The following is an 11745-nucleotide window of genomic DNA, read 5'->3' as shown; positions in this document are numbered from 1 at the left end:
GGCCGGTGAGGCTGGATCCAGTGCCCACGGCGTCGGATCCACCATCTGGCACGGTGGCGGTGGCCTCCCCCACCCAAGCCGGCGTCTCCCGCCCGGCATAGCGAGGGCCGCTGCCTGGGTGGCCGAGCCTCATGTGCGGGGGCGGCATCGACGTCTGGGCGAGTGAGGTAATGGCTGTAGGATGGACGCGAGGAGCAAGACAGTGGCCCGCGCGGGGTGTGGTGGCTGCATGCCGGCGGCCGCCGGGCGTGACGCGCCGCATTTGAGTCGGTCGGCTAGGGCTGACAACGGCATGGAGGCACGCAGTAGCTGGCCATGGAAGTAGGTGGCGACGGTGAAAGAAGGCTTGCGCGCTAGATCTAGGGCACGGTGGCTCGCAGGCGCAGTGGTGGGCTGAAGCCAGCGTGCAGAGGCGTTGCGCGTGGGCAGCGAGCGGTGGAGGCTGCACGCGGAGGCGCTCCACGTGGGGAGTGGTGGTTGGATGGTGGGCTTGCAGCGTGGAGGAGGCTTGGGGCGTAGTGTGGCGATGCCCCGAGGAGATGCACGACGACGCTGGGGTGGTGGCCGTGTGCGAGTAGCGGAGGTCGAGTGGTAGCGCCTCTGGGCGTCGACCGGAACGGAGATGGAGGTACGGCGGCGGCGCCGCCCCAACTAGGCTGCCGTGGCTATGGTCTGGGAGTGCTGAGCCGTGACCGTGCAATGAGGGGTTGGGATGCTCCGGCGAAAGCCCTCGCTGGCTTCGTACTAGTGGAGATGACGGTGGCACCCTAGGGCGTCGTTTCCCCATCGGGGGCGTCATGTTGGAACTACAACCCTGCTGCACAGGGTTTCTCTGAATGAAAACCTTGTCTAGATCTTGGATGAGCGACGGCGGCGCCATTGGCGTCATGCCCTCCTTGGAGGTATCGTCTCTAGAGACCCAACTCGGCTTGAGGCATTGCTGGTCCATTGGTCATGGTGGCAGCAGCCGGTGGCAGCAATCCCACCGTGTGGCAAGCTGAATGGGTATTGCAGAGCCCACGTGGAGGCGATCGCAGTTATGGTGGTAGCCAGGGGTTGTCGCATGGTTGTCGAATTTGGCTGCTTGCAGCAAACTGTGGCGGTTGGCATTGATTGGCAACTGTCAGTGTGGCGTGGGACTACGTCGGAGGATGGCGCTTGCGGCAATGGCATCGTGGGATGACTAGGCTTGTAGCGGACTGCGGCAGGTTCCTCAGCTTGGCTAGGCCATCCGGTGCGGTAAATCATCAGAAGATGGCACAAGCGAGTTCTTTGGCTCGCTGATGAGGCGGCGGAGGCTATGTGCGCAGGTGAAGCAATGAGGCGAGGCCGACCCGTGGCGGCGGTTCGGCTAATTGATGGAGATATGGGGAAGCGGGGCAACATTGCTCCCCACCCTGACGATGACAAAATAAACGCAAAATCGCCTAGATCAAGTCAGGAATGGCCACGATACTTAAATCGCTCAAATAGCCACCTTAGACTCGAACCAAGCCGACTCCATGACGTGGTGTACCATGGCGGGCGTGGTGAGACCCCCGTGCACGGTGTTTCTTCGAGGCGATGAGAGCGAGGTGGAGTCCGACGACGGAAGTGGCGAGACCCCCGTGCGTTGTGTTATCATGGTGGCAACTGCGAGGCAGCCTGAGAGAAGTCCGAATTCGGTGGTATCACTCTGTCAGGTGGAGTGTGGTGTTTGCAGCGGCACTTTGGCGGAGGGTCCCGCACGGCAGTAGCCTTCTCGGTGTGGTGCAGTTTGCTTCTATCAGGTTCCCTATCGACGCAGGATCATGCCTAGAGGTTTCGGTGACTACATGAGCGTGAATGTTGGTGGGTGCCACGGTAAGCTTTGTTTCTGCTACCGTTGTCGGGTGGAGTCAAATCCACTAGAGATGTGTTGAGTTCGGCGCGTGTTGATGTCCCAATCCAACCGACCGATGTGTTGTTTAGTTGAGTTGAGTGCTATTGCGTGGTGCGGCACGTCTTGATGACCCAATCCAACCTCCCGGTGTTTGTTGTTGTTTTTTCTTTTTATTGTTTTCGTCCAATCTGGGCTTTATCTTTTTTTTTAAACATAATCGATAGCTCTCCTGCCTGGTTCATTTCAAAAAAAATATATAAGTATTTAGTATTCTACATATGATCCTAAAGTTTGTATTATTAGCACTCCAGTGTAGAAAAATTAAACAACTTGCGTCCTGAACCAGAACCAAAGAGGGCAAATTCCTGATGAAAGTAGTTTCATACAATTGTTTTGGATGATGGCTATTTATACTCCAAATGTTCTCATTTAGCTTCTCAAGTCTGTAAGCTGCATAATAATTCAGAATGTCAGTGGTGTTGGTAGGGCGTGGCCTGTTGCGTAGGAAGTAGCAATGGGAAACAGGAGGTCGGGGCTTGAAGCTGGCGCGATGGGGAGGCGCCGTGCTGGTTGCACGGCATCGAGCTGGGAGGCGAGGGAAACGTGGAAGAGCTGGACAACGATATCCCTTTGATATTATTGCTTGCCTAATTTCCTAGTACAATTGGGTTTATATATCGCCCCTACTACAAAGGAGAATCCTAACCGATTACTCTTTGGCCAAACAAAGGCCTAAACCAACTCTATCTTACTTAATAAGACTCTAACTAATTGGGCTGCTGCCGGCGCCTCCTATATGGTATGCCGACCATAACATCTCTCCCTGCCTCGGCAAATAACTCGTCCTCGAGCTGAAACTCCAGAAAGGATTGTTTGAACTGCGCCAGAGGTTCCCAAGTGGCCTGACTCGCATCCATGCTAGCCCACTGAACATGAACATCCCAAATGCCGCACCGAACACGAGCCTGTAGTACCTTGGCTGACAGGGAAAGGAAGCGGCCATTTTCCAGTGCAGGAAGTGGAAGCATCTGTGCCGGCGGATCACCATGGAACCGCTTGAGGAGCCCCACATGGAACACGTCATGAATTTGGGCACCAGCAGGAAGGCGCAACCGATAGGCGACCTCGCCAATGCGCTCCACAATCTGAAATGGTCCTGCATACCAGGGCCCCAACTTGCCTTTAGGGCGATCAACCAATAACAGGGCTTGGCGATGAAGAAGGCGCAGTCACACCCAATCACCAACATCGAACTGCAGCTCCCTTTGATGGTCATTGTAGTAGCGCTTGGAGTACTCCTGTGCTTGTAGCAACCAATCACGAACTTTAGCTATAAATATGTTGTGTTCTTGCAGCAACTCCTCCACCGCGGGCAGTGTTGCTGTCCCTAGCGAGTAAGGCAGCATGGCCGGAGGTGGTCGACCATACACCACCTGAAACGGGGATGTTCAGAGGGATGAATGGAAGGACGTGTTGTAACAATATTTTGCCCAAGGCAGCCAAGTAACCCATGCCCGGGGACGATCACCAGTGATAAACCGAAGATACATAGCAATCGTCTTGTTGACCACCTCGGATTGGCCATCTATTTGTGGATGAAATGTTGTGCTCATCTTCAATTTCACACCGGCAAGTCTAAACAACTCCCGCCACAATGCTTGTGAAAACCGGTTCACGGTCACTGATGATGGATTCCGGAAACCCATGCAGCCGGACAATATCCTCAAAAAATGCCTTGGCCATGGAAGCAACAATATATGGATGACTGAGGGTGATGAAATGCGCATATTTGGAGAATCTATCCACAACGGTGAGGATGACAGACTTCCCGTGAACCTTGGGAAGCCCCTCAATGAAATCCATGGCGATGTCCGCCCAAACACGCGATGGAACATTCAGTGGTTGCAACAGTCCTGCTGGCTGTAGTGTTTCCGTCTTGTTGTGCTGACATATGGAACAAAACCACACAAACTCACAAACCAGGAATCGGTCACGGGGAATATGGAAGTTAGTACGCAGCTGCTGGAGGGTCTTCTGAATCCCCTCATGACCGACCGTGTGCGCCATATGGAGCACCTTGCGGGCATGCTCAAAACCATCAGGAAGAAAAATGCGCCCGCCATAGAGAACCAGCTCATCCTGTACACTCCAAGGATCTCCCAACTGGCTAGCAAGTATGTCATTACGGGTGCCATGCAACTCATCTATCTTCTCGGTGTTATACTTGATGTCAGCCAATAACTAAAAAGATGGTCCAAAAATTGCCTGCACAGCTGTCTCCAGAGCATCACGGCGTGATAAGGCATCAACCACCGTGTTCAGGCGGCCGGGGTGGTACTCGACTGCGTAATCGTAACCAAACAGCTTGCTGATCCATTGGTTTTGAGGGATAGTAGAGAGGTGCTGGTCTAGCATATATTTGAGACTGTAGTGGTCAGTGTGGATGATGAAGCGGTGGCCCCAAAGATACGGCCGCCAATGGCACATAGCTTGACCAATCCAATTAGTTCTCGCTCATATGCCACAATCTTCAAGTGACGAGAAGCAAATGGTCCACCGAAGAACGCTATAGGCCTGGCCCTCTGGTGCAAAATGGCGCCAAACCTGGACCCAAAGCATCACAATCCACCAGGAACTCTTTGTCAAATGCGGGCAGTTGCAGAACAGGAGCTGTGGACACGTCTTCTTCAATGCGGACATGGCTGTTTCAGCCTCAGTGGACCATAGCAAACCCTCCTTGCACAGCAACTTAGTCAATGGTTTGGTGATGATCCTGAACTCTTTGATGAACTTGCAATAATACCCCACGAGGCCGAGGAAACTGCGGAGGCCACGGGCTGACCGTGGGGTCGGCCAAGTTGTCACGGCTGCCACCTTGTCTGTGTCCATGGCCACACCATCCCCCGAGATGACATGGCCAAGGTAGGCGATGGATGTAGCCCCAAATGAACACTTTGAGCGCTTGGCAAAGAGGGAGTTGGTGCGGAGCGCGACGCGGACTGCATGAACATGTTGCAAATGCTTCACCCAAGTAGCACTGTAGATTAAGATGTCATCAAAGAACACAAGGACAAAGCGGTAGAGGAACGGGCGAAGCACCTCATTCATGAGACTCTGGAAGGTCGCCGGTGCGTTGGTCAAACCGAATGGCATCACCAAAAACTCGAAGTGACCATGGTGTGTACGGAACACTGTCTTCTCAATGTTGTCCGGGTGGACACGAACTTGATGATAGCCCGAATGAAGGTCCAGCTTGGTGAAGAAACGGGCACTGCGCAGCTCATCCAGTAACTCATCCACCACCGGAATAGGGGACTTGTCCTTGATAGTCACTGAGTTGAGTGCCCGATAATCCACGCAGAAGTGCCATGTGTCATCTGGCTTCTTCATAAGCCATACAGGTGCTGAAAATGCCGAGGTGCTCGGGTGGATAATGCCTTGTTCTAACATCGTATGATACTGCTTCTCTAACTTGTCCTTCTAAAGCTGTGGGTATCTTTAAGGCCAGACTGCCACCGATGCTATGCCAGGCAACAAGTGAATGTGGTGATCATAGGCGCGTGCCGGAGGCAATCCCGACAGCTCATCAAACACGGTGCTAAACTCCAGCAGTAGGTGATCCATCAAATTAGAACCAGCACCACTAACGGCGCACACCGCGGGCTCCTGAATGTCATCCTTGGCTGATTCAATCCCTTTCCAAAACCCTCGGCGGTCACCACGCCAGAAAGCCATACATAGATCATCGAAGTCCCACAAGATCGGACCCAAAGTGCGGAGATATTCCACCCCCAAAATCGCATCAAAGGAGCCCAATGGAATGGCGTAGTAGTTGATGGAGAAAGCTTCCATGCCGATGGTGATAGGGACATCTAGGGCACAGCCTTCACAAATAATCTTGTCGCCGTTAGCTAATGCCGATGCGCAGACCTGTACATGGACGAATGGGCATGCCCAAGTGACAGGCGACAATGATGTCGACGAAGTTGTGGGTGGAGTCGGAGTCTAGAAGGGCGCGCAAGAACTTGGAGCTGCATCGTATCCTCGGTCCGGATGCCCCTGAACGCATGGAGGGAGATAGTCGGCGTGGCATCATCCGTTTCCTGATCAGGTAACTCCATCCCTTCATCGTCATCATAGTCTGCGACCCCAATGTAGAAGAGGCGCTGGCAGCAGTGGCCGTGGACATACTGCTCATCGTAGTTATAGAAGAGGCCCTGCTTGCGGCGGTCCAGGAGCTCGGCCGGGGACAACCGGCGGAACAGATGCGGCGGGATGGAAGCGCCCTGCGGTGTAGGAGACGGTGCTGCTGGTGTAGATGTCAGGGTAGTGCCGTGCAAAGCCGCTGGGGTAGGGAAGGAAGGCCAGGCTGACGAGCGAGGTGGCCGGCTCGGTGTGGAACCCTCCGATGCCTGGGAACGGTGCTCATAAGCCTATGCCAACGACATGGCCACTTGCAGGTCCTCGGGGTTCTGGAGCTCAACATCGATACGAATCCGCTCCGGGAGGCTAGCCATGAAGAGCTGCACCTGTTGATGAGGCGCCAGACGATCAGCGTGGCACAGAAGGGCAAGGAAGTGTTCCTGGTACTCGGCCACCGTGGAGCGGAATTGCAGCTGTGCCAACTTGCCCAAGGATTGCTTCGGAGAGGTGGACTGAAGTCCTGATTGCACAACTCCTTGAAATCAGACCACAACGGAGGCCCAGAGTCGCGTTCCAGCATGAAGTACCAAGTTTGGGCCATCCCCGTCATGTGATACGACACCAGCTAGACTTTATCCTCCTCCAAGGTGCTTTGGCCATGGAAAAATTGCTCACATCGTTGAGCCAGCTGAAGGGATCTTCCTTGCCGTCAAAGGTGGGAAACTCAAGCTTGTGGAAGCGAGGAACGGCCAGCCCAGCAACCAACGGACCCGGGACAAGAAGGTTATTGGCGGCAGTAGGCAGTGGTAGCGGTGGCAAGTGTGGCACAGGTGATGGAGAGGGGGGGAACTGGACGTTCAAGATGGAGGCGTGCTGGGAACGCGCAAGTGGAGGAACATGTGGGGGCGACGACGGTGGAAGCGGGCGGCAGACTGCCGTCGTTGGGCATGCCAAACGGACGAGCAATCTAAAGAGTAGCAGAATCGGTAGGGCGGTTCTCCACCTCAGCGATGTGAAGGTGTTGAGCGGCGAGTTGTTTGGAGATGTCTGCCAATTGGCGTTGAATGGCAAGCAAGATGGACTTGCCACCATCTGGCTGTGTATTGGCGGAAGCGGCGGCAACGGCGCTGTCTACGTCAGATGAATCGGCACCCGACATCCCTGATACCAGATTGGTAGGGCGTGCCTGTTGCGTAGGAAGTAGTGATGGGAAACAGGAGGTCGGGGCTTGAAGCTGGCGCGACGGGGAGGCGAGGGAAACATGGAAGAGCTAGGCAACCTTTGATATTATTGCTTGCCTAATTCCCTACTACATACAATTGGGTTTATATATCACCCCAACTACAAAGGAGAATCCTAGCCGATTACTCATTGGCCAAACAAAGGCCTAAATCAACTCTTTCTTATCCGAATAAGACTCTAACTAACTGGGCTGCTGCCCTGGGGCGCCTGGGGCTGCTGCCGGCGCCTTCTATATGGTATGCCGACCATAACAGGTGTTCTGCTTCATGTTGAGCTGGTGTCATTTGGAGTATAAATATTAGTTCTTCATACAGTGCTATGAATGTCATGGATTGTCAATGGCGCTCTTCATACAGCGAGGAATTGTCAGCTAATTATTAGCTCTTCATACAGTGCTGTTCATGTAAATGAATCTTCCCTTTTCCATTTCCATAATTTCATATATCTTAGATCATCAATATTTTCCAGTGATCTCATTGTTCTGTAGCTCTTGCCAAGGAGCATAAGAACTGTCTAAATAGAATAAAAGCTTGTTCGGGTGAAATAAAATTTCATATAGAAGGAATAAAATGCTAGCTTGTACACATGAAACAAATGATAAAAATACTCATGGAACAAAATTTGTACGCATGGCTTGCGAGGCAAGAACTACTTTACTAGAACAAATAAATTATTTAGATGGAACAAAACTTTTATGCATAAGGAACAAACAGTCTATACACTTGGAACAGATCATGAAAAATTGTCAACAAAAAAACTTGTATTCCTAGTCCAGCTAATAAGAACTATCTAATTATACATCTATGATAGAAAAGATAAAATAACACTTCTCAAAGGCGACTGGTGAATCCCAGAAAGTTGTTTCGATCTTCTCTGCAAACGAAGTTGTGTTTTTTTATCTTCACCATGGAGAAAAGGAGGGTAAGCTATTTTTTTATTTCTTCACATACGCGTAGGAAGGGTGATTTCTTAAGATTGAAAGGGTGAAATAGTAATTACATGATAATACCCTGTGGTTAGCTGTTCAGGCTGATGGGCAAGACTAGTGCTAATCTGAGTGTCAGGAAATCAATTCAACTTTACTAGGATGATTTTGAATAATTTTTTGATGTAGGCATTGGCAGATATAAAAAAACACCAAAGCATAATTTTTTTGACGTAGGCATTATTAGACAGCAAACCTGGGCATTCCGGTAGTGCATACAGTAATTGTGTAGCATCTGTTAGTACAACGACAGAGATTGCACCACAAAAATAGAGAGCACGCTATAATGTTTCTATATATTATTAGACGTTAGTACGTAACATGTACTCGCAGCAGATTGATGATTGTATTCGATCCTAAAATTTATTGCTTTGTTTAGAATCGAGTAGAAAAATTACAAGACTAGTAGCTTGAAAACGTAAATGAATCTTGTACACACATTTCCAGCGTAGAAAAATTGAAGAATGGAGCTATGTGGTGCACTGAAGACAACTTGAGATACTCTGTTTGGCAATACAACACTATAACCTATAGTGAAATTGAGGAGCACATTTTATAGGGATGCATAACAATATATAGTAGACTGACGTTATCCTTCTGGCTCCAGCCTTCTTAGTAGCATCGAAACTGAAAACCATACAATGTCCAAAAATCACTGGCTATCCCATATCATGAGTTCATGACTGCCAAAGATTGTTCTCCATGCAGCTAAGCTGTCATTCTAGTGATTTCTTCGATAGTTTTCATCTGTTGTGGCCTTTTAGGCATGTTTTTTTTTATGTGTGTGGCATGTCTAAGGTGGGCGTGTGTGTTTGTGCGTGAACATGTAACACCCTGGTTCTTAGTCTCTTTTATAATTCACTAAAATTTTAATATTTTAAAATTTGTAACCAAAACCCATATGCATATATTTATTTAACATCTTTAGGAATGATTAAAATTATTTCTTAATTTAATTAACCTTTCATAAAGCAACCCCTAATACTTGTGTTGCATTTGATTGCTTCTAATCCTAGACCTGTCTAATTCCCATAACTTAAACAAATTTGATGATAACAAAACCCAATACCTCACAAGCCCCCTAAATCTATCCCTAAACCCGAATTTAGTTTTGGGATGAAATCTCTACTCCTCCTTAACCCGGCCCACGTGGCCCTTTTATCCACTTTCCATCGCGGGCTGGCACAATCTGGGTTTCCGGACTGCTAAGCCCTCTGCTCTTTCTAACTTTTCTTCTCTTTCTCACCCAGTGCCCTGCTCCCTCTTCTAGACATGTCGTTCATACATTATCTATAGCTAGGTAGTGTAACACACAGCCCACTTCGTCGATCAAGAGACCAGGGTACACAACAAAATCTTTAAACTAATTAACAAAGAGGCGGAGGAATGAAGGGAATATCATCCACTGGAAATGAAATTATCCTATAAATGCAATTATCTAATTGAATATGCAAACTAAATTCTCCCATACATGAACTAACGCATGGAAATGATGAAGAAAAAAATGCATGTGTGATGCACGATGACTATTTTGCCATCATGACCACAAACTCGCTAATTATTAACTAGACCAGTACTACTAGTTCTGAGTTGCATTGGCTGCTGGGTTTCCCTTCCTTTATTTTCTTCTTTTTTATTGATCATGATCGATCAGACGACGACATGGATGATCAGATCGATCCATGCCAGTAGTACTCGACCCCGCTGCTGCTGCCTGATGCCCCACCGCCATTGTTGTTGTTGTTCTTGTCCGCACGGCCATCACCACCAACAACCTGCTGCTCCGGCGCTGCTGACGACGGCCACTGCTGGGGCCCACTACCGCAAGCAGCAGCCAAAGGGAGCTTCAGTGCCTGATCCATACCCTGCAGGGGCCCCACCAGCTGTTGGTCAGATGAGCCACCCATCATCCCATGCCCATGCTGATGCATCGCACCAAATGAAGGTGGCACCGGAAGAAATGGCAGCGCCGCCATCCCGCCATCAGGAAACCCTCCTCTAAGAATGCCGACTAAAGATGGCATCGTGCCTGTAGGGTTGGAAGGCAGAGACAATGGTGGGAAGGGCAGGGAGTGGTGGTCACTGCCGGGGAGCTCGCCGAAGCTGCCGCTGCCTGCTGACATGAACGTCGGGAGCACGTTGGGGAAGTTGGCGGGCATAGGTGTCGTAGTAGTAGGCATCATCATCAGTTGTTGCGTGAGGTTCATCTTGTTGGAGTCGTTAGAGGTCGAGGATGGTGCTGGTGGTGCCGAGGAGGAGGAGGAGGAGGAGCCCCCGGCGCGGCTCTGCTTGTTCTTCCGGGAGCTGCCGCCGATGGGGACCTTGCGGAGGGTGCCACCTTGCGTCCAGTTGCGGCGGCAAGCCTTGCAGAAGTAGCGCGGCTGCGTCATGCTGTTGTTGTTATAGTAGCAGAACTTGGTGTTGGTGGAGTCGCAGCGCGGGCAGTTGAGCCCCTGCTCCTGCTGCGGCCGCGGCTTACGCTCCCCACCGCCGCTCGCCGCCATCTGCTGCTGCCATGCCTGCTTGGCCTTGACGTTCCTAGCTGCAGCAGCTTCCTCCCTAGGTGGTGATGCCACCATCGCCGCCTCCTGCACCAGATCATTAGAGGAGTATACAATGCACACTCAGATTTTATATATGTAGCATGCAACAAAAAGGAATATAAGTAATCATGTGATATAAGCAAAAAGATAGGATGACATGCAAGATGATGGATCAATTCTATAAAGATGCGGTGAGCGGCGTGCAAACTAGCTTATATTCCGGCCCATGGATGGAAATTTAACCAATGTAGTATGAACTCATTTCAGCATGCCAATTACAAAAATGAGCATTTCCAGCCCGCCAACGTACACCTGAATTCTGGACCAATCCACATGATCCACCGGCCCATTTTTCCAGCCCACTTTATCCAAGCTTTTCTATGGAACAATCACAACTCTCCTGTAGCGTCCGACCATAGCCTATTGCATCTCCTAAATTTTAAGCCATCGATTCCATGAGATCAAACAACCCATCTGTCCATCATATTTATTTTATTTTGATTGATCATGGCCCACTTGTAGAAGTAGAATCGGATGGTAGCCTGTATAGACGTGTCCTAAATTTTAGGCCGTCAAATCAAGTGATCTAGCAACCCATTTCTTCACCCCGACTTCTTTTCTCTCCATCAACCATGACCATCCCATAAGGATCCCACATCTTACTATTACTAATTGGAGGTTCCTTTTGAAGCCTCCAGGTGAAGCCACCTAGGATTCCTAGGTGGACATTCTAGAAAAAGAGAGAAATTCTAGAAATTCTTACAAAAAAGCAAAACATCCGACCATCAATCAATAGATTCAAATCATTATAGCCATTGGATCTATTATGTTTTATAAAAAATTACCCACCTATGCTATTATAAAAATAGCCTAAAGTAACCCCCTAAATTTATATATAAATTACCCACCTCTGCCATTATATAAAATAAACTAAAGTAACCTCTAATATTCATCAAAATTACCCATTTATG

General features: G+C 49.9%; 1 protein-coding gene across 1 annotated transcript; it reads right to left on the bottom strand.

The window, feature by feature from the left end:
• Positions 1–9901: 9901 nt before the first annotated feature.
• LOC117834525 (dof zinc finger protein PBF) lies at positions 9902–11327 on the bottom strand. The gene has a single exon (XM_034714083.2). It carries the CDS (start codon positions 10808–10810, stop codon positions 9902–9904), a length of 909 nt encoding a protein of 302 aa, XP_034569974.1. The 5' UTR covers positions 10811–11327.
• Positions 11328–11745: the final 418 nt, after the last annotated feature.

The sequence above is a fragment of the Setaria viridis genome, chromosome 8 (assembly GCF_005286985.2).
Source record: "Setaria viridis chromosome 8, Setaria_viridis_v4.0, whole genome shotgun sequence".
In the NCBI taxonomy this organism is placed as follows: Eukaryota; Viridiplantae; Streptophyta; class Magnoliopsida; order Poales; family Poaceae; genus Setaria; species Setaria viridis.
This window is presented reverse-complemented; position numbering and strand designations above follow the sequence as displayed.